Source organism: Xenopus laevis, chromosome 3L (assembly GCF_017654675.1).
Source record: "Xenopus laevis strain J_2021 chromosome 3L, Xenopus_laevis_v10.1, whole genome shotgun sequence".
Lineage (NCBI taxonomy): Eukaryota > Metazoa > Chordata > Amphibia > Anura > Pipidae > Xenopus > Xenopus laevis.
The window spans coordinates 83,397,590-83,422,086 of NC_054375.1; the positions used below are offsets into that span (position 1 = coordinate 83,397,590).

The 24,497-nt window shown below is 37.4% G+C and overlaps 1 protein-coding gene across 7 annotated transcripts in view; it reads left to right on the top strand.

Annotated features, from left to right (window-relative positions):
* The window catches only part of LOC108711189 (SRSF protein kinase 2), a 58,827-nt gene that overhangs the window by 24,504 nt on the left and 9,826 nt on the right, over positions 1–24,497 (top strand). For all 7 annotated transcript variants that reach the window (XM_018252657.2, XM_018252660.2, XM_018252661.2 and 4 more), the window contains 10 exons: positions 7,873–7,981; positions 13,644–13,731; positions 15,794–15,881; positions 16,618–16,724; positions 17,565–17,730; positions 19,656–19,681; positions 21,834–22,080; positions 22,560–23,054; positions 24,128–24,231; positions 24,311–24,418. In XM_018252657.2, the coding sequence (XP_018108146.1) occupies positions 7,873–7,981; positions 13,644–13,731; positions 15,794–15,881; positions 16,618–16,724; positions 17,565–17,730; positions 19,656–19,681; positions 21,834–22,080; positions 22,560–23,054; positions 24,128–24,231; positions 24,311–24,418 (1,538 nt within the window). The remainder of the gene's footprint in view (positions 1–7,872; positions 7,982–13,643; positions 13,732–15,793; positions 15,882–16,617; positions 16,725–17,564; positions 17,731–19,655; positions 19,682–21,833; positions 22,081–22,559; positions 23,055–24,127; positions 24,232–24,310; positions 24,419–24,497) is intronic.

A 24,497-nucleotide genomic window follows, 5' to 3' on the forward strand; every position in this document is an offset into this window, starting at 1 on the left:
AAAGGATAAGTACACCTTTAAAATAAGAGAATGTAAAATTGATGAGGGAGCTACTTTAAGCACTTTTGCAATGCATTCATTATTTATTTTTAATTCCAAGATATTAAGGGATACTTAAACTGTTAATATGAATTAATTGTGTTACAACAGCACCACCTGCTGGTCATTTTTCCACTATTCTGACCACCAAGTAGTCAAGGAAGTTGTAAGGAGAAAGAGGCCGCTCTGATGTTCTTCTGTTTAGGAAAGATTTGAGAAAGTTTTCTATTTTTTTTTCTAAGCAGAAGAAATTCAGAGAACAGATATGCACTGTAACTGAGTTGTACTAGTTGCCATGCAGGTGGTGCACCAATTTGCTTTGTGCATTTGCTTTGTGCATTTGCTTTGTGCATGTTAGTGTATTACTACTGAGCTGAGTTAATTTAGATGTGTGCCAAAAAATTAGCTGTCTACTCACCCCTTCACTTACAGGTGTGCATGTAAAATATATCTAATACAGGAAAGACAAAGTCTAATGTTAATACATTGGGCAATCTGGCACACCCACAAATTTACCACTATGCATAATGCCAGGCTGGTGTCGTGTAAAATTTTCTGCCATTAGAATCTAAGTAGTGGCAACAATTCTGGAGTTTGAACAATTGTCTGGAGCTGTTTTTCATAATTTCTGTATAGTCTACTGTGCCAGTGAAAGTAAACATTAAGGGCAATCACACAGCGTGTTTTGGTGCGGCTACGAAGCTCCAGAAATTACCTTGCTATAGGGGATAGTGAGGCTCACTAATTCATGTGCATTTTTAAAGGGCACAGTAGAGCCACACTGATAATGCCAGTCCTATGGAATACAAATCTGTACTATCATCTTCCAGCAAAAACAAGAAGGTGGTTTGATTTCAGAAAATCCTCTGATGAAATGTGCAGATATAGAGAGACATAACTTTCAGAGAGGTTGACTAGTGTATTGGCTCTGTATGCAAAGTAAAATCATAATAGCACTCCATAGAGGCCAAGGGTCTACAAGTGGGACCCCTCACTGAAACTGTGGCAAAATACGCAGATGATACTATATTATTTCTAGAAAACCCTTATGAAGCCCAAAATTCAGTCCTAAATGTAATTAACCATCACACTAACTTCTCTGGCTTGATAGTAAACTGGAATAAATCTCTTATCTTTCCCATTGACACTTTCCACTTCAACGATATAAAGCCCCTACTACAGTGGGCCACAACATTTAAATATCTAGGAGTACAGGTCCATCAGAACCTAGAAAAATACCTAGATCTTAATCTACAACCTTTACTAACAATGCTAGAAACGAAAACCAGAGTGTGGAGCAGTCTTCCACTCACATTACTGGGCCGAATAAACCTATTTAAAATTATACTACTCACCGAAATTCACGTACTTATTCCGCCAGGCCCCACTTCAAATACCTAAAAGCTTCTTCCACAAACAGTCTCAAGTCACTGCATTCTACTGGGCTGCCCCATCCCCCCAGGACAGCGATGACAACACTACAACTCCCAACAGACATAGGAGGACTGGCCTCCCCAAACCAATTTCTGAATTATTTAGCAACAAAACTGGTGAAAATCTGGTGGTGGTACGCTCCATCTACACATAATGCAGCCACCACACTAGAAGCGCAACTGGCAGGCTTTTACGAGGCATTTAAAAAAGCATTCATTCTATAGAGGTCTCAATACTATGACTCCCCTCATGAAAACTATAGTGCAAATATGGAAGATGGCCCTACAATATTTTCCCAAGAAAGAGAATGATATCTCTGGATGCACACTGCTATGGCACAATCTCCAGCTAACCCATCTGCAAACTATCCCCTGATGCCCAACTATGAGCCAAATATCAAGTCAAATACTTAGGCCAAATAACTGACCAAGGATATGTACTCTCATTTAATGACTTGAAGGATAAATTTCAGCTACCAAATAATATGTACTTCAGATATATTCAGCTACACCATGCATATAGATCCCAAATCGGAACCTCAAAAATTGACACCACCACCCTAAGCCTAGAGGAACTGGCATGCGAACCTAGCCTAAGTAATCCAGTATAAATTCTACTCTCTGTTAAACAAACCCAGGAACCCTATCCTACCCAAACTATATGCCAAATGGTTAATAGATGCCCCCCACCTTACTCCAGAAATCTGGACAGATATTGTAGAATCTCATATGGTAATGCTGATCAGAGCAAAGGACAACATGATTCAATTCAGATGCCTACACAGAAACTACCCCACAAACTACATCTGATTAACCCCAACATACCAGATATATGCCCTAAATGCACATATTCGCCGGCAAACTATCTTCATGTGGTGTGGCAGTGCTCAAACATTCGTACTTCTGGATCAAGGTAACAGAGGAGATTAGCAGGTTACTAGCACTTATAATATCCCTAGACCAGTTGGTTCTTCTGTTAACCAAGTAGAAGAAACCACTCCCACAGTAGCAGAACAGGCCCTGTTATGCTTTTTATTTATCCAGGCCAAAAGACTGATCGCTATGAAGTGGAAATCGGAAAAATCCTCAAAGAAGAAACAATGGATAGAACAGCTCAATACCACTTTATCTATATATACAAAGAGGCTGCCCTAAGAAATTTGACAAAATCTGGACCGCATGGTTAGAAGAACACATACCATCACTTTTAAGCTTAGGCAAACCACACACGGAATTCCCTCACTTTATAATACCCTCTCCACTAATCCTTCCCCTCCCCCTTGCTCACCCAAGGCACGACAGAACTCAGAACTTGTTGGCTAACGGTTTATTAGTTAGTAGTTAAATTTAACACCCAGTTGTCTTTTATTTAAATGGTACATGTTTAAAGGTAACACAACTAAGCAGATTATAACATGCCTACAACTACTACCTTGTACTGTACAAACATTTAGTACTGTCAATACGAAGTCAGCTGAGAACAATGTCATTCTCTTACGAGGATGCTAATTTTGTTTTCCTGTTTCTTTTTATTTTATTTTTTTTATTGTTCCTTATTTGTATGTATTATTTTTATTTGTGAAAAACAAAAAAATTCATAAAAACAAATTTACAAAAAAAAAACATAATTCTGTTTTATAGACAATAATTTTCTGGAGAAAGGTTATAGCTCACCTGATATGGGGTAAGCTGGAACTACAAGTCTTATGTGGAACCATGCATGTTAAAGAAACAGTCACACCAAAAAAATTAAGTTTTAAAGTAATGAAAATATTATGTACTGTTGCCTTGCACTGGTAAAACCGATCTATTTGCTTCAGAAACACTACATATAAACAAGCTGCTGTGGAGCAATGGCGGAAATAGAAAAATTGCTATATGGCACAGGTTAACTAATGGATAACAGATAACACCATTAGACAGAGATTATTTGCTATCTGATGTGTAACCTGAGCCTTTTCTCCTTTAAATGGCTGCCCCCATTGCTACACAGCAGCTTATTTAAATAAACTATAGTAGTGTTTCTGAAGCAAACAGCAGTTTTACCAGTGCAGGGCAACACTGCATTATATTTTCATTACTTTAAAACACTTATTTTTTGACGTTATTGTTCCTTTAAGTATATGGGTCCATATTTATGGATCTTCTGATTACTGCTCTTTGTAATACAACATTACTTGTTTTAGGGAATTTGATCGGTGCTGGATTATGGATATATACGTTTCTCTGAATCACTTTCCATTTAAAATGCTGATTAAATCTTTTTATCCAAGCTTAGCGAAAAGTGAGTAAACATAGGACTTTTTGCGTAGGAGACAAAAGGACACATTTTTTTTCTGTCAGGCTGCCGACAGGGAGTGATGGCTTCAAATATGTTTGGCAGAAAGAGCTAAAGAGATGGTGGTTGTAGCAGCTGATGCTTTGTGTGGATACAAGTATCAAAGAATTAGTAGTTGTGGCAGTGTGCTGTAATTTTCTTCTGTTACACAGAAGGCTGCATATTCAGAGCAAAAGAACAGTATTCATTTCGGATGGCCACAAACCTCTCTTTGAGAGCAGTTAATGTTTGCAATATCAGTAGAGCTGAATGCAGAAATCTACGGAGGATAAGGAGATTCTCCTGAATGGTTTAACCTGCTCTTCACTTACAGTGGAATCCATTGCCGACAGACCACATTGTGTCAGAGAAATACAGAATGTGGAACAGGGGTGGACTTAGGAATGACCATTTTTAGTCTAAACCATTCGGAATTATAAATATTATATGTAGGGAAAATGATTATGATTGCAAATTATAATAATTATATAATACTTTTTCAGATTTAAAGAAGTAAATGTATACTGTTTTTTGCCCAAAAATTTTTTTGAAAAAAATAAAAATAAATGTTTGCTTGGCTGTAATACACAAGTTTTAACATACCTTGGCACTTTTGTAATGTCAAATGATCATTGATTTGTTCCTTGCTGTGCTTTAAATAAAAATTATTTAAAAAAATGCTTCAGACACCTACATTTATTTATAGGTTGTCAATCTTCTGCATAAATTTAATATGGAGTTCTCAAACAAATAAATAAGATATACAATATGGCCAAAAGTATTATGGCACCTGCTATTAGCACAAGGCACATCTCACTAGCAAACCAAGAGTATTCATATCAAGTTGGTCCTCCCTTTTTTGCTACAGCAGCCTCTTTTCTTGTGCAATGTCTTTCTTCTAGGTTTTGCAATTTTGTTGGTGGGATTTGTTTCTATTCTGCAACAAGAGCATTGGTGAGGTTAGGACTGGCTTACAGTCAGCTTTCAACTCATCTCCCAGGTGTTCATTTTACTTGATCTTTGGACTCTGTGCTGGTCAGTCCTGTTCTTGCACTCTCATCTCACCAAACCTGTTCTGGGCAAACTGTGTTTTGTGCATGGGGGTACTATTGTGCTGAAACAGAAACAAAGAAGAATATAATACTACAACTTTAAAGGGGTTGTTCACCTTCCAGTTTTTCAGTTCAGTTGGTTTCAGAACTGAATAAAGACTTTTTACAATAATTTTCTATTTTCTATGCGTGACAGTTTTTTCTTATATTGAAGTGTAGATTTTCATCTTTCACCTTCTAAATTAGCTCTAGGGGGGGGGGGTTGCCGACCCTGTAAACTGATACATTTAGTTGATACATTTCTTATCTTTGTCAATGCTGTGCTGAATCCATGGGCTTCATTAAAGGCAACTGTTACAATTGATACAATAGTTGCTAATATCACATGGATGCTGCTGAGAAATGTATCAACTAAATGTTGCAAAATTGTAACCGGTTAGACTAATGATCCCCAACCAGTAGCCCGTGAGCAACATGTTGCTCTCCAACCCCTTGGGTGTTGCTCCCAGTTTCCTCAAAGCAGGTGCTTATTTTTGAATTTCTGGCTTGGTGGCTTTTGGTTGTAATCAGGTGCACTCCCAAACAGAGCCTCAATGTAGATAGACAATCCACATAGGGGCTTCCAAATGGCCAATCACAGCACTTATTTGGCACCCCAAGAAAATTTTACATGCTTGCGTTGCTCCCCAACTCCTTTTACTTCTGAATGTTGCTCACAGGTTCAAAAGGTTGGTGATTCCTGGGCTGCCAGACAAACACCAGAGACAGGAACATTAAACTTTAGACTTAGATTTTGGTAAAAAAGGTAAAAAATGGATAGTAATTGTAATTTCTGCTAAACAATCTGAAAACAACTAAGCTGAAAAAAGTGTTTGGAAGGTGAACAGTCCCTTTAAAGGGAATCTATTGTGAAAATGAACATTGTAATAAAAGCTGTATCTCACTGAAATGAAACATTTAAATTAAAAATTCTGTACCATTTAAGAAAAAAACAAGGTACTCTTCAGTATTGCAGTCTCTGCAACCTGTCACTATTCATGCTGAGGTCTGGGTCAGATTTTATTGACCGGTCGGTCTTATGCATCATTTAGGGGGCTCCCTTTCTTAGCAGATCTTTTTAGAGCTAACTAAGGTTACTCAGGGGGAAAGTGGAGGGTAACTTGATTACTTTAAAAATGGTACAGAAATGTTAATTATGTTTAGAAAGTTTATTTTTTCAGCTAGATGGAGCTTAAATCAAATTTTCACTTTCCCCTTTAAGGTTTGCTTTCAATGGAACATGAATCCCCACACCCAAAGTCAGACTGCAAGGTGGTGAAATGCCATGTCTGATTGCAATGACCTTTATGCCACTTTATCCTACATTTGCCATTGGGCATAGTAATGTTAGGTTTGCTTGCTTCTGATCACCCCATGCTCCCCATGAATTGCCCTTGTGCTAAAATTTAGTCTGGAAGGCATTTGGAACTCATCACTGAGTGTTCCAACAAAGGATATGTCATTTAAAGAGGCAGTTAACTTTTAAATGAATTGTTCAGTGTAAATGGGCTGTGCTAAATAAAAAATGTTTCTAAAATAGTTAGGCAAAAATGTAATTTATAAAGGCTGGAGTGACTGGATGTCTAACATAATAGCCAGAACACTACTTCCTGCTTTTCAGCTCTCTTGGTTTACACTGACTGGTTACCAGGCAGTAACCAATCAGAGACTTGAGGGGGGGGGGCTCATAGGTCATATCTGTTGCTTTTGAATCTGACCTGCATGCTAAGGATCAATTTGCATGCTCTCTGAACAGATATGTACCATGGCCCCCCTTCAAGTCACTGACTAGCTCAGAGTTATAGAGCTGAAAAGCAGGAAGTAGTGTTCTGGCTATTCTGTTACACATCCAGTCACGCCAGCCTTTATACATTACATTTTTGGCTAACTATTTCAGAAACATTTTTTTATTTTGCACAGCCTATCTATTTACACCGTTTTTATTTTCACACTGAACGGTTCCTTTAAGTAATTTTTGGGATGACAGGTATCTGGTTGCTAGGGTTCACTTTACCTTACCAGCCAGGTAGTGGTGTGAATGAAACACACGTAATGCAAAGTAACAATATCAGTAAAACTGTAAGATTTTTTTCACTTCTTTGGTCAGTTACATCCTTTTGCAAGAGAGGCACAACAGGAAGACATATAAATCATACTGTAAAAAAAAAAAATAGCAAATTTTAAATTCATCATTTTTAACAATAGGTCCTTCTATAACGTGCTAAGTTAACTTAAAGGAGAAATAAACCTTAAAAATTAATGTGTCATATTTTATATACTGAATTTATTGCACCAGCCTAAAGTTTCAGCTTCCCAATAGCAGCAATGATCCAGGAATTCAGGGGGTCATCATCTTGGAAAGTGTCTGTGCTCAGTGGGCTCTGAGCAGCTGTTGAGAAGCTAAGCTTAGGGGGTGTCAGAAATTATCAAGCAGAAAATAAGGTTGGCCTGTAATATAAGCTGATGCTACAAGGCTGATTATTAAATTATGGTGCTAGTTTTACTGGTTTCTGTGCTGCCATGTAGTAATTATCTGTATTAATTACTAAACAGCCTTATATTGTGACATTTATATTCTATGTTTATTGTATATTGTGAGTTGGTCCCTAAGCTCAGCAAGTGACAGCAGCACAGAGCAGAAAAGAAGATGGGGAGCTACTGGGGCATCTTTGGAGACACATATCTTTACTGCTAAATGACTGTGGTTGCTTTGGGCTAGTACAGAAGCCCAAAACAATAATGTACAACATTTTTAGCCTATTTCTTTATTTAAACTTTAGTTCTCCTTTAAGGGTGAACCAACCTTTTGAGGTAAACTGTCCAAATACATTTGTCCATATGATGTCCTTACTAAGATGGAAATATAATTTTCTAAATGTAAGCAAACTTTGTCAGTTTCGCTGTCCAGTTGGTACAAATATATAATAAATCAGATTATAATAATTATGGTTACTAGTTTCTAAGTATCCTCTTTTTTTTTTTTCCCTTTAAGGTGGTTATCATCCTGTGAAAATTGGAGATCTTTTTAATGGTCGTTACCACGTTATTAGGAAGCTGGGATGGGGTCACTTCTCTACAGTATGGCTCTGCTGGGATATGCAGTAAGATTTGTATATTTTTTTCTGATATAGTGCCAATGTCACAGAATAAAAATATGGTCTTCATTTTAATACTGCAGTGCAAAGTCTTTTTTTTATATCTACCTATTCTGTCTCATTATCAGATTTCTTTGTTTATATCAACTTTTGATATTAATCTCTTATGTAGATTGTGTGGTCTTGCGGTATTTTTAATATAATGACAGCACATCTTAGAATGTTTATTATAATATTTTTTCACCATTTTACACTGTACCTAGACATAGACTCCTCTCCCTATGTATGTTGCCCCCTGTGTTTCTGATCTCTGGCAATCATTTATCGTGGACGTCTACTGATGAAAAACACAGATATGGTTTTAAGTACATTATTTTAACATTTGAAGGTGGAGGCTGGATAAAATACAGTAATTACACTCAACTTAAGTTCATGAATGTATTTTTATTTCTTTGTATGAGATTGCACTATAATATATTGCTTAAACTAACTGTTTGCTTCTATTAACAAGATAAGATGGATTATACCGTTGAACAATGTTTAATTTGATTGCTTTCTTTTTCTCTCTCTCCTGTATACTTCTGCATATATCCTCTACACTCCAACATCCATCCAACTATCCTGAAATTATCTCCTCCTCACTGCTCCCATGACCCTCTCTCAATCTAAGCACCCTGTCTTGTATTGTTAAATCTCTTATCCCCTCTCAACCCATCAAACAATACAATGCTCGCACTGTCAAATCTAGGTCACACCTTTCATTATTACTGTTACTTGCAGCTGGGGACATTTCCCCAAACCCTGGTCCCACTACTCATTCCTCCCCTCCCCTATTCCCACTCTCCGGCATCTGACAATGTTTCACGCACTTCTAATCCTGCAAACCTTATTCACATGAAGTCATCACCCTCTCTGCCTTTCTCATGTGCCCTCTGGAATGCACGGTCAATCTGCAATAAACTCGCAGCGGTCCATGATCTCTTTATATCCAAATCCCTTCACTTTCTGGCTATCACTGAAACGTGGCTCTCTCCCACAGACACTGCTTCACCTGCTACCCTCTGCTATTGAGGCTTCTCACTTAATCACACCCCTAGACCAGATGGGGGTCATGGCGGTGCGGTAGGATTTCTTCTCTTCCCCCAAATGTAGGTTTCAAAATCTAACCACACCAACTTGACTTTCCTTTTGAAGTCCACAGAATACGTTTGTTCTCTCCAATCTCTCTGCGTGTTGCTGTCATATATCGCCCCCCTGGTCCCTACTCTACTTTCTTGGATCACTTTGCTGCTTGGCTTCCATACTTTCTCTCCAGCGAGACACCTACTCTCATTTTAGGTGACTTCAACATCCCCATTGACAACTCTGCTTCTCCTGCCACCTCTAAACAACTTAATTTGGTCTCTCTCAGTGGACCGAGGGTCATGCTCTTGATCTTATAACAATATCAGCACAACCCATCTCTCATATTAACAATCTTTCCTGTCCAAATATGGCAGATTCTCTCTGCAACGATGCCCTTTCAACAGCTCTTGAGTCCCTTGCGCCTTCTACCACCTGTCACAGCCGACCAGCTAAACCCCAACCCTGGCACACTGGTGTAACCAGGTACCTCAGAAGATGCAGTAGATCAGCTGAACGACGGTGGAGAAAGTCACGAACTGATCCTGACTTCATCCACTTCAAATTCATGCTCTCCTGCTACAATCGAGCTCTATCATTAGCTAAAGAACAATACTTCTCTTCTTTAATCTTCACTCTGTCCTCTAAACCACAGCGACTCTCATTAGGCTGAGCATACCGTGTGACAACAATCTCAGACTAACGTGCAGTCCACTCACATCAACTTTGAACTCCTTCACCCCTGCAACACTAGATGAAGCTAACAAACTTCTAGCCTGCTCAAAACCCACAACCTGTTCCCTTGACCCCATACCCTCTCGCCTCCTCTATGCAATCTCTGATATACTCTCTCCTGTACTTACCCACCTATTTAATCTTTCACTCTCTACTGGTACTTTTCCATCCTTATACAAACAAGCACTAATCCTCAAAAAACCTTCCCTTGATCCCAGCTCTCCCGCTAACTATTGTCCGGTTTCCCTTCTTCCATTCACATCAAAAGAAAGGCTAGTTTACAAACGCCTGATCCAGCATCTTGCTCACAACTCCCTTTTCGACCCCCTGCAATCTGGCATCCGCCCATCACACTCAACTGAAACTGCAATCACCAAAGTAACCAATGATCTTCTACTGGCAAAGTCTAAAGGTCACTATTCCATACTCATCCTTCTAGATCTCTCTGCAGCCTTTGACACAGTTGACCACACAATCCTCCTAGACATTCTATACTCAGCTGGCATTCGTGACACTGCTCTTGCATGGTTTACATCTTATCTGTCTGACCGTTCCTTTAAAGTTGCCTTCTCTAACTCTACTTTTACTACATTCCCTCTCTTTGTCGGAGTTCCTCAAGGCTCTGTTCTAGGCCCCTTGCTGTTCTCACTCTAAACAACTTCGCTAGGAAATCTTATTCAGTGATTTGGACTTCAGTATCACCTTTATGCTGATGACCCCCAACTCTACTTGTTTACTCCCGATCTTTCTAATTCTGTCCTTTCCCAAGTCACAGACTGTCTCTCTGCTGTCTCCTCCTGGATGTCACAGCGCCACCTGAAACTGAACCTTTCAAAAACAGAACTCATTATATTTCCTCCAAGATCTTCCCCTGTCCCTCAGATATCACTCACCGTAAACAACACCACCTTTCATTCCACCACACAGGCACCCTGCCTAGGAGTTGTCCTAGACTCACATCTGTCTTTTTCACCACTCATTCAAACACTTGCAAAATCTTGTCATATTCAACTCTGCAACATTGCCCGAATATGACCATATCTCAGTTCAGAATCAACTAAAACATTGATTCAGTCGCTCATCATCTCCCGCCTTGATTACTGCAACCTACTCCTTGCAGGTATTCCAACAAGTCACCTTTCACAACTCCAATCTGTTCTAAATGCGGCTGCTAGACTCGTTCATCTCATTGATCTTTGCCTCGCTTCTCCTCTCCTCCTCCGAAAGAGCCAGAACACAATTTCCTCCTTTCTTTCCTCTTACTTCTCACTAACCTGTATCTCTCTTACGTGTTAGTGGTCAGCGACTTGACGCAAGATGGGGGGGACTAATTGTTTGCGTGCTCAAGCAAACAAACTGAACAGTTATATCCCATGTGACCCCCACCATGTTAAGTTGGTACCACTAACTTGTAAGAGAGATACAGGTTAGAGTTTGATTCGATTGGGTGCTAACATTAGATGCAATTTAGCCAATCAGATCACATATATACAGGTGATCAAATTGCAACAAAGACTCGAAAGGCAGACGGCACTTCTGAAGATGGGGTTTATTGGAGTTCCTGCTGGAAAAACCTTAGGTTTTTCCAGCAGGAACTCCAATAAACCCCATCTTCAGAAGTGCCGTCTGCCTTTCGAGTCTTTGTTGTATCTACAGTGGGGACACTGTGTGACTGTGCACCTGATCTGAGGGGAGAGCGGTGAGCTTGTGCGGTCCTTATTCGCTTTTCTATCTATTGATCAAATTGCACCTTAATGTTACAAACTTAGGAGAGAGTGCTCTGAGCACTCTACAAATTATACATTTTTTTTAATGATGATAAATTACAAAGAAAATGGATGTTTAGCAATATGTATAGAAAAGGTGAACATCCCCTTTAAGTCCTTGTCATGAATTAATTGTGCGGCGAGATCCCACTTCCTTAAGGGAGGAACTCCACGGGCGATTTCGTCGCGATCCGACAGGCTGCGCTAAAACGCAGGTGTCAAGTCGGATGCAACGGAAATAAGGTAAGAGATGGAAATGTTGGATGAAGTCACAGTGTTCATCCGACGCAACACGACTGCCGGATGCAGAAGCAGCGTCTGCATCAGACAGTCATGTCACGTTGGACTAACGATGCACCACCATCCGACGTTCCTGGTGCTTACCTTATTTCCATCGCAAATAGGCATAGTACGCAGGAAGAAAGGGGATGATCCGCTCCATGTGCTTCTGTTCTTAACCTGCAGATTAAATTTGCTTAAGAACTGTAACTAGTTTAAATAACTAAGATACTATGTAACAGCTGAGCTTGCCAGTTAGGTTCAATTGGTCTCTAGGTCCCATATTTGGCAAAACAGTAACAAGATATGCAGAACAAAGTGGGGTTAGATCTGAAATGCTGATAAATAGAGGTCAGATTTCATTCACAGGGATAAAAACCATCTTCACTTCAGAATGTCAGCAGAGTTATGGTCTAGTGTCCCATGAGGCATGTTACAGTGTGATTGTGTTACCATCTGTTTAACCTGCAAAGTGATTGGCTGGGTATCTTTTCTTGTTTCTGATAACTTAAATGGTAAAGGCCAATTAATTAGAGCTAGAATAAAACAGAGGATTGGAGGGGGACACTTTACAAGTTCCCATTTAAGGCAATGTGAAATGCTTAGCGTAGTGCAAGAAAGGGTACCTGCCATTGCTTGCTTGCAGAGCTTCTTACAGCTGTCAGCAGGAAGCAACATATGCCTTAAAGAGCAGCATACCCCCTTGTTTGAAGAATAGGTCTGATGCCGAACATACATTTTGACTATTGTGTTAATTCGTGAAAAAGCTATGTTTTTTTTTATTTATTTAGCTAATCAGGAAAGCAAGCAGGCTTTAAATAAAATAAATGTACTGATGTTAATATTTGTTTACTGACATGGCTGTGCTTGTTAAAATGTTAACCTATTCTCAAACCCGTGCCGGGCCAGGCTGGCCGGTCGCATCACCTCCAACCCCCTGAAGCACTCGGTCTCCCACTATGGGGGAATAACACAGAAAGAGTGAGGAAAGTGGAGACAGGGGACCAGACTAGGGGAATGCAGTAGAGATGCCTGGCGCCCCCCAGCTTTGCGCCCTATGCACGTGCCTCTTCTTCCTACCCCTACTTCCAGCCCTGCATCAAACAAAATAATCATTGCGGTTATGGCCAAAATTGGAGGCATATATCTTTCATATAAGAGTTTATTCTCTTAAAGGCATATGTTCTGTTTTCAGATAAAAAGTGAAAAAGGAGCCGCAATCATACTGAATGGTGAAAGGTATTATCCCATTTATTAGGGCTACACACAGGGTCGGACTGGCACATATTTTTGTTTCAGTTCGGGCCACTTGGGGAGCGGGTCTGGGCCCGCGGGGGCCCATGAGGGCTGGGGCCCACTGGGTTTTTCCCCGGTTTCCTGCCGTCCCAGTCTGACCATGGCTACACATTGTGTAGGAAAGGAATAACGTTATTCCTTTCCTAAACATTCTGTGGCCATAATAAATGTGATAATACCTTCCATTCATCAGTGTGTGCAGCTCTTATTTTTCACTTTGTATCCAGGTTGTGATACTGTGCTAGGTATCCAAGGGGCTTCAGCACCACCACCTAATTGCCTGCAATTGTGGGGTTACCTCTTCTATATGTTCTGTTGCAAACAAATCTAAATCTTTTTTTATGTCATGAACAGGTATATCTCTCAAAATATTTCTTTCTTTAAATGTTTTTGTGTGAAGCATAAACATGCTGGATCAAAGCTTTATTTTCTGCTGTAAAGCTAAACTTTATATTGTTTTTACTCTTTAGAGGCAAGAGATTTGTGGCTATGAAAGTGGTAAAAAGTGCTCAGCACTACACAGAAACAGCTTTGGATGAAATAAAGCTACTCAGATGTGTGAGTAAATTTTGTTTTCATCTTGTAAACATAAATATAACATTTTGCATAATGAAAGCAAGTGTAATTCTATGCAACTTTCCTTGAAATGCTAATCACAAATTTTCAGTGATATGACTGTTTCACTGCAGGAAGAATTTCACACTTCATTTGCACTTGTTGCCAGGTAATTTTTGAATATTGTGCTCTTCACTTTAGTAGTGTTTTAGTGTGGTGGGGGGCACTTTTGGTTTAGCTGAAAAAATAATGTGGTTTTTTTTCAGGACAAGCTGAGCTTTTAAAAGCTGGTGGAATTTTTGTGTATTTCCATTTCCATAAAAGATATAGGCTTCCAAAAAGGCCCGTACTGGCAATCTGTGGGTTCTGGCAAATGCCAGAGGGGCTGCTGTATGGTTGCATAGAAAGTTACCATGTAGGGGGCTGTTTGGGATGGTAGGGGGCTCTTTGGGCCTCTGTGTACTTGGAATGGCAGGGCCTATTTTGACTCCCAGTCCAGGCCTGCTTCCAAATACTTACAAAATGAAAGAGTTATATTTTCATAATCCAGAGACCCATGTCGACAACATATTTTGTGTGCAAAAATACCATTGATTATATTGCATTGTATTTGATTGTGTTTTAACTCTTCAAAAATCAGCATACCAGATTTTAAGGTCTTACATTATAATAAAAGTAGGTTCACACCATGAAACTGTGCATTATTAGAAAGTGCACATTCAGAGGAATACAAATTAGTAAAGTCTTTCTATACTACACTACACTACAAAGGTACAGTGCTTTTGCAGGTCATTATTTCCAACGTCACTAGGTACCAACATACTGTACCCTAAATATGAATGCTACTGAACAGTTTGATGCCCAGTGTTCATAGGTTTACCAATATTTGTGGAATGTAGAGGCTCCAAAATGAATATAGTTCTTATATGGTATCAGGCTGTTAATTCAGCTACTGCAAAGCCTTTTTTTCTCCAAACTACCAAATCACAAATCAATTCTAAAGTTATGATTTGTTTTCGATATATCTTATTTTCTATGTGTATTTATGTACCAACATAAAACATCCTTAATTTGAATAACAGGAGGTCTGCTTAACAGTTTACTGTACATAGGTTTACGTAAGGATATGAATTCTAGAGGCTGAAATATAAGCATCCTGTTCATATTATATATTCGTGCTGTCAAACGCGCGGCCTTTGTTCCCCCTTTTGTGGCCCCCACATGAAAGTCTACCTGCTGTGACATTTTACCTTGTGTAAGATTTAAAAGGTATCAGTACTGAGATTAACTGGCCCCTGCATTGTTAAAACCTCAAATTCAGAATGTAATACCCCCTTTGTTCACACATGTAACATCTTTATTGTTCACACCCTTAAAGCCTTGTACTGTTCACACTTAGACCCAGTCTGAAAGTGCCCACATTGTTCACCTGTTCACATCTCATATAAAGAGGCACCAGCATGGTGTCACTGTATGTAGCACAGTATGAACTGTTCTTTGTAGGGTGCCAATACACGGGCATATTAAAGTAGATTAAAGGATTAATTTGATATCGCACCGCTTTTGGTGGGCATTTCGGGCTCAGATCTGTTCGTTTGGAGACGTTACACTTCCCTGACTTTTGCTATTCTGTCCTATTCTCATTCTGACTTTATGTACCGTTGAAGCAGTGGTCAGCTCCCCAATACCTGTTCTCACAGGGCTTCAAAGAAGGAGAGTAATAGAAGTGTCCAGGGCATTGTGGGAATTTAAAGATGTTGATAAATGGCTGAATACTTCTACGCTATTTTAATGGCATGTGGTCAGAAGTAGTGGGAAAGAAAAGCATAGAACAGAGAGATACTGCTTTCAATATATCACTCCCTTCAGAATTATTTATAATGTATATATTACAAACTTGCCTAGAATATACTTTCTTTTCCGGTACATTACTGTTTGTTAACGATGCCTTTAATATTCTGTTGCATCTGACCCCTCTCTTTTGCTCTCTCTTATGTCCTGTTTTCCACATAAGAGATAATATATGTTTTTTTATGTTATTTATTTACATATCTTCTTCTTTTAGGTGCGAGAAAGTGACCCCAGAGACCCAAACAAGGACATGGTTGTGCAGTTAATTGATGACTTTAAGATCTCTGGCATGAATGGCATGCGTATCCTTTTTTTTTATTATTGATATTTAAAGCAGCCCATTTCTAAGGTTCTTTAGATCCTTTAGAATAATTTGATGTGCTCACATCTAAATTTATAATCTGACCTAACTGAATATATTTAATGTCTGTTAAAATCAACATCAGTGCAATGCATCTGGGCAGTACTGAAATACATGAGTAAGTCTGGTGGCAGGCACTCAAAAAAAAGCAATCTTCCAACAAATTGTAGAAATCGAGTAGAAAAGATTTATTGTGTCCTCAGCCTTACGCGTTTCGTGTTACAAAAATTAATCATAGGCTGAAATACATTTCAGACTTGTTTTTAATACAGGTACATGTTATCCAGAATGCTTGGGCCCTGGGGTTTTCCAAATAACAGATCTTTTCATAATTTGGATCTTTATACCTTGTCTACTAGAAAATAATGTAAACATTAAATAAATCCAATAAGATGGTTATTCTTCCATTAGGGAATCAAGTACAAGGTACTGATTACAGAGAAAAACAAATAATTTTTAAAAATTTGGATTATTTGGATAAAATGAAGTCTGCGGAAGAGGGCCTTTCCGTAATTTGGAGCTTTCTGGATAACGGATCCCATACCTTTAATAGCATACAGATATTGGTACCGTCTTAAAATTCTTTATCAAGCAAATAGTTAAAGCATATTTATACTTAATGTTTTATGATTGTATTCGGTGTATAGCTTATTGATTGACCTTAATTTAAAGTGTAGATGTCTGTATGGTGTTTGAAGTTCTTGGCCATCATTTATTAAAATGGATAATTAAATCAAACTATCAGGGTCTTCCTATTCGTTGTGTTAAAAGCATTATCCACCAGGTAAGGTATTTTTGTATTTCTTTTATATCTTTTGAGATGTCTGTCTAGTTTAGTCCAGGTGCATATAAAATAATAAATGTTGGATTCAATAAAATACCAAATCTAACACAAAAGATTTGGCTATTTTTTTTAATTTTTTTAAAATATTGGTTGAAAATTACAGTGAACATTTGTCTCATTAAGCTTTCTGGTGCTTCAAAGTCAATGACATTAAAGGAACAATAACACCAAAAAATGAAAGTGTTCTAAAGTAATGAAAATATCACGAACTGTTGCCCTGCACTGATAAAACACTGCTATAGTTCAGAAACACTGCTATAGTTCAAATAAACAAGCTGCTGAGAAACAATGGTGGAAATTGAAAAAAGGCTATATGGCACAGGATAAATAGTGGATAACAGATAACATTATGTTTAGGGATGGGTGAATTTGACCCGTTTCATTTCGCCAAAAATTTTCCGCAGGCGAAATGTCGCAGACACCCATTAAAGTCTATGGGCGCCCAAAAATTCTTGTCGCACTGCAAAATTATTTTGATGAGGTGTGGTCTACCTAGGGTAGGAGGGTAGGGTTTTTTTTAGTTAACGGTTGAATTCTCCTTTAAGGAATTTTTATTAAAGTCACTATATGGCATAGCTTGAAAAAGGGATTAAGTGAAGGAAGACTGACATTCCTCTCTGAGAGGTAAACATGAATAATTGCTTGTACCATTGATTTAGCTATAAAACCGTTTATATTTGTATATGTAAGTTCTCCATATATGGAGATATAACCAGACAAAATTAAATGTTATTAAATCAATTTTCAGAGACTAAAAGGTGTTTATTGTATTTTCCCTAGGTTCTTCAGGGTTTGGATTATTTACATAGCAAATGTAAAATTATCCATACTGATATTAAACCAGAGAATATTTTGATGTGTGTTGATGATGCCTATGTTCGAAGGATGGCTGCAGAAGCAACGGAATGGCAAAAAGCCGGTGCTCCTCCTCCCTCTGGCTCAGCAGGTAATGGCAGGGCTTAAAAGACTTCTTGTTACATTACATATGGTCATACACCATCTTCCTGTGGGCTAAGGGCAATGGCACACGGGGTGATTGTTGTCCACCATTAAATCTGTGCTACTGTGGCAACAATTCTCCTGAAAATGCCTTCCCTCCTGTAATAATGTAAATGGCTGCTGGGAAAACATACAGGATGCTTCAGCTTTCTGAAGTCACCCAAAGTTGTTTAGGGTGATGCATCCTGATCCAAACAGCTCACAATTAGAGGGACATGTATATACAATCAAGTAATCTGTGATTTCAAAGTTTGATCATTAGCCATCAAATTTGCCTTTAGTGATCAACAGTATCGCTCTGTGCAAATACAGTTTACTTTTGTTTGAGAGACTGTAGAAAAAGAAACACTGAAATTGCAAAGAATGAAAAACAGATATGAACCTAACTCCCTGAATTCCCTTGCATTTTGAAACTCCCTGCACCTGAAAGAAATTCCACAGAATGTTAACTTTATGCACAAGAGCTAATAATCTGGCACACTACAGAGCCTTACCCATTAAACTCTCTGGAAATTATAATGTATGCCAAATAAAATACCAATCAATCAAAAACTTCAATCTAAAATCAACTGACCAGTGTAGTTTGTTTTGTGTTCAGACTATCTGATCAGTAGTCACACTACGCAATGACTACTGTATGGGCAGAAACAAGTAATAAACGGCGACGGCAAAAGTAATATAATAAAATCACTAAATCACCGTTACAGTGACAGAGTGATCAGTGGTCAAAATATTGGTAACCAGAAATGACCATTATACAAACAAGATCAACAGTTATACAAGCAAGATGCAACCTATGGATCTGAACTGGTGGGAAAAATCAGAAGTGCCAAAAAATTTAGTATATTTGGTATTTAGTGCCTTTGCCTGTTGGCATGTAGGAGATATGTTCTTTGCAAACAAAGTGTTGAATTTATAGAATGAATATAATCTATTAATAGAATTTTACATCTCAACTTGACCTGGTGGGTGTTCCACAACCTCTTTGCCCTCATTGTGAAGAACCTTTTTGCTGCTGGTTCTTAGTCCTTTTCTGTGTGAAAAGGTGTGAAAGATTCCCCGCTATTTTTTTTATAATGTGCTCTCATGTAGTTATGAAGAGTAATCATAACCTTCTCTTCAGAGAAAGTAACCCCAGTGATATTGATTATAGTGTTTCCTCATAGCTTAATTTTATACCTTTTACCAATTTAGTTGCATGGCTCTGCAATCTTTCCAGCTCATTCCTATCCTTCTTAAGAATTGGAGGCCAAAAATGCACTGCATGCTCAAAAGTGAGGCCTTACCAGTGATCTAGTGAAAGGCATATTTATTTTTGCATTCCTCAAGTTCAAGAAATTATTTCATTCGCTCTAGCAGCCAAATCAATCTATGTTAAGGAGGCCCCAACACACTGTCATTTAGTGTATAACTTGCATACTTCCATTTATAGTGGTCCTAACAATAAAAATGTCACTTAAATTAGGATCCAGATAGCTAAGAGTTCAGTTATAATGCTTCTTACTTAATTTTTAAATTCAATAAAATTTAGAATTTTTAAGTGCCACCATATTCCTCATGGTTGATGTAGTATACGTCAAGCATATACATTACATACACGTATTGAACTATAGAGAGAGTAGTGGCCCACTACTAGTTAAATTTTAAATCTTAAGAAGGAATAATCATTTAAAAATTAAACGATCGGATAACATCTGGTTAAAAGGAATATTAATGTTATTTCTCTGTGAATTGCCAATTAAGTTTTATGTAATAGGAGAGCAAAAACTAATTTGTCATGCTATCCTTTCCATCTTTCCAATAAATCATACCATGATTGCAAACTAGTTGTGTGTGTATAAATGTTTAAAATGTATTTTCTTTTGTTTCTAGTGAGTACTGCTCCTCAGCAGAAACCAGTAAGTATATTTATATATTTTTATAAAAAAAGATTTTACCAGCATTTTCTTTGTTTAGTGAGTGGTATTCATTGTAAATATTGTATAACTTTGAGTTACCTTTTAGTATTAGGATGTAGAGTAATATTTTAAGACAATTTGCAATTTGGTCTAAATTTTTTGTAATTTTGAATTTTTTAGTTATTTTACTTTTTGTCAGCAGCTCTCCAGCTTGGAATGTCAGCAGTTATCTGGTTTCTAAGGATCAAATTACCTTAGCAATCAGGGAGTGCTTCGAATCAGGGACTGGTGTATGAATAGGAGATTACCTGAATAGAAAACCAAGTTATATAAAAGTAACTATAGCAAAAAACATTATAGCCTCACAAAGCAATAATTTTTAGCTGCTTGGGTCAGAGACCCCGATTTGAAAGTTAGAAGTAGGCAAATAATTTTTAAAAATCTATAAAAGAAATAAATATTTGCCATTCTATAAGATACTAAGGGCGTTTTCAGTTTTAAGGTTTTTTTTTTTTTCTGTGGTTTACACACGAAAACACGATCAAAACATGATCAATTCAATCTATTCACGTTTTTTTTCGCTGATAATTTATTCATTCAGTATTCATGGTTTCCCCTGATTGCATTGATTTGAGTTTTTTACATTCAGATTTTTTCATAAATAAGCAAACATTCGAGTTATGAGATTATTTGAGGTAGAAAAAGCCTCACAAACTCAGCGTTTCATAAATAACCCCTTAAAAGTTAACTTAAAGGTGAACCACCCCTTTAAGTCTAAAGCTAAAACTTAATTACAGTATATATATATATATATATATATATATATATATATATATATATATATATAGTTATATATATATATATAGTTATATATATAGTTATATACGTGAGTGCACAGATAGGTATATCTGTATATGTATATACTGGTATTGTGACATGCCACTGGCCATAGTCCTATGTATAATTATTGTTGACACACGAGGTACTTGAACTATTCACAGTGAAAAGGGTTTTTCTTGTGAAAAAAAGGGATTCATAAAATATTTGCAAAAATGTGTAATAATTATAGTTGATGAGAGGAAGGCAAGATACCTCAGAGGGAGAAAAGACCAGCCTCTGGTTTAACTTTGTGCTACAATCTAATTTTTTCACTTACGAAAAAGCCATCCAAGCCTTTTTTAAAGCTATCTAATGTATTTACTGTTACAACTACTACAGGGAGAGGATTTCACAATTGTACAGCTCTCACGGTAAAAAAAAAAACATATTGTGATGGAACCTTCTGTCTTCTAAAGGAGAAAGATCACTTGGGATAAAAATTTGTTCATACTCCCTAGTGATTATAAATGCATACTACTGCTCCATGTCGCCGTAATCTATATTCTATAGTTCCCTTGGGGGAGGGATATGTGCATTTGCAGTACAGTGAAAAGCATTTGTTTTTGGATGAGGTCAGTGACCCCCATTTGAAAGCTGGAAAGATTTGGTTATTCTATAAAATACAAAAAGTTAATTTAAAGGTGCAGCACCCCTTTAAGTGATATGTTTCCCAGTGTTCCAATTAACACTATGGCTTTTCACTTTTTAAGATGATCGTGAACGACAAAAAAACATAATGAAGAATAGGTATTTCAACCAGAAAATGCACACTAGAGCTGTTTCCACCCCATGTGCACATACAGATGGCAGATTGGACTTTTCTCCACCAATAGAGGCCTTGGGGTACATACATAAGGTCACAGTTTTATTTCATTGCATTTCCTGTGCAGTACCCATGGAAAATCAGATTACCACTAAGCACATTAATTTTAAAAGAAATTGCATGGATTACTGCACAAAAATGCATTATTAGAAAATTAACTCTTGTGTATGTACCCTAAGTTTGATGTGTCTCACTCTCATGTCTAAAACTTTAAAGCAATAGTGGTTGGGGTACTACTGTGTGCTCATTTTTGTTAGGCGTGTGTTAACTAATAAACTTTCTGCAGCAGATAAAGATTCGGAAAATTGTTTTTGAGAAGAGTATTTTGTGTAAATGGACTGTTGATTATTTGTTAAAGAGTTTTGTTCAATATGTATTTTAAATCATGGTAAATGGACAAGACTATATTTGCCGCAGTTGTAAAATTCATTTGTCACTGCTTGCTTACAGATTGGCAAAATTTCCAAAAACAAAAAAAAGAAACTAAAAAAAAAGCAAAAGAGACAAGCTGAGCTTCTTGAAAAACGACTTCAAGAAATTGAAGAATTAGAACGAGAGGCAGAGCAAAAAAAGACTGAAGAAACAGTATCCTCAACAATTCTTTTAAATGAGCAGGATTTGGAAGATCATCCTGAAGCCAAGATGAAAACCGTATGTCTTGAGGATACAGCTGATGAGGAGCCTGTTAATGAATATGGTTTGTATAGTCAAAACTGATGAAATTTTCATAAACTGCTTTAAGCTTTTCCTACCAGATGATCCTCTGTGTATAAGCGCATTTTCAACATGTTGGGCTCGTTCACATTTTGTGTATTTCCTTTGACAATATACACTTTCAAAATGTGTCTGCTCCCCTTCCCTGTCTAGCCCTTTTCATCTTTTACTTTTATTGCTTTTATTTACTATTTTTTCCTATTATTTAATGTTCACTTCTCTCACATACTTCTGCTGCTTCCCTGTAATCATTTTCTTGACATAGTTTTTCTTATTTACTGCTTTCTCCTTCCATATTTGCTTGTGGCCTCTTTTGCTCTGTTCTCCCCATGTTTCCACTAAATGTTTGTGTTTCTATATTTCTTTTAAGTGTAATGGCACATTGGTCTGTTGTTACTAACTTCATTAACATGCAGTTTTAAGCCTTTGACTTTGTAAATATATCGGGTATTGTTTCCTCAGAAAGAGGAGATAACGATGAAAAAGAAGACACCGAAAAGGAAAATGTTGAAAAAGATGATGAAGATGACGACGATGATGATGCTGAGCCTGAACTGGTTGACACAGATCAGACATGGATTGAATCTCCTAAAACAAACGGTCATTTGGAAAATGGCCCTTTCTGCATTGAACCACAGTTGGAAGATGAGGAGGAAGAAGACGATGATTGTCTTAACCCAGAGGAATTCAATTTGGATGAATCAAATGTAGAAAGTGATTATACGTATAGCAGCTCATATGAACAATTTAATGGTGAATTGCCAAATGGACAGCATAAAAATTCAGAATTGCAATTTTCTGAGTTTTCGGCCTCTGTGTTCTCTGAGGCTTTGGAATCTGCAGCATGTGGTTTAGCCATTTCTGAAGATTCTGCTCTCACAGACAGGGATGAAAGTAGCTCTTGTCATGACAGGAGCAGGACAGTTTCAGCATCGAGTACTGGAGATTTGTCAAAAAGTACGTATTACATTGTACATGAAGGTTTCAAGACAAAATGTTTATTCTTTCAGGGAAGTAGGTATAACATAGAACTTACAAGCATTCGGGAACATAAGTTATAACTTTTAAACTTGTTAATGGTCCTGATAGTTAAGAAGGTATTCTTTTTGCAAGTTGTATTTGAGGGCACCCTAGCCTTATTCTATTATTATTTCACTTCATTTATTTAACAAAAATACTAACTGAATACTGAATATAATTTGTTCTCCGTTTTAGTCTTGTCTGCAGTAGCCATTGTTCTTTTCCAAAATTTCCCTCACCTCTGTTTTCTTATAGGCATTAAAAACGTGAGACCTCTGTAATATCTTTATCCCCTTTGCTAGGCACAATTAATGGTTTACTGTATTCAACGCCTAATCAGTAACAAGACTAAGTGAAAATATAGATATGTTTAGAGATATATTCAGAAACTGCAGGTAAATATTACTTTGTAGCAATAATATTTTGTATGAGAGAGGGCCATCACCAGGTAGCAGTTGCTGGTCAGCTGTATATTTCTAAACATCTGATTCTTTGCTGTATATTACTGTACTTTGCCCCTTTTTATTATATAACCCCTTGAATTTTGGAAATGCAAAAATACGTATATATGTGTTTAATATTAGAGAAGTACAGTGTTGAACACATTACAGTAAATTTTTGCAAAACAATTGGGCATATTTCCTCATTTAAGGTCCTCATCCAAGTGCACCAGTGTTTATAAATCTTATCCACACTGTATGTTGTTTGGACAGATATTGGGTCTATTATCCAGAATGTTTGGGACCTTGAGTTTTTCAGATAAGGGATCTTATGTCTGCTAAAATTATTTAAACATTAAATAAACCCAGTTGTGCTACCAGTATGGATTTGTGCTAGTCTAGTTATGCTCAAGTACAATGTATTATTTTAGTATTCCAGATAAAAAAATATTTTTTAAAAATTAGACTAATTTGCTTACTTTTGAGCTTATCTAGATAAGGGATCCCATACCTGTATTACCTACATTATAATTGGCAAAATATAAATTAATTCTGTTGCTTGATTTTCAGCATCTAAAATTCGAGCTGCAGACCTGCTGGTGAATCCACTGGATCCTAGAAATGCTGATAAAATAAGAGTTAAAATTGCAGACCTTGGAAATGCCTGCTGGGTGGTATGTAAATATATATTTTTTAAATGTATAGATACTTTGCTTTGTAATTTCCACTTATTCTGTTTTTCTCAATTTGCAGCATAAACATTTCACCGAAGATATCCAAACTAGGCAATACAGATCAATAGAAGTTCTGATAGGAGCAGGTTATAGCACACCCGCAGATATCTGGAGTACAGCATGTATGGTGAGTCAGTCGCATAATTACAATACAGTAGTAGACACTGCAGCTGAAGGGAAGTTGGAGGAGGGGTTTTCTGTTTAAG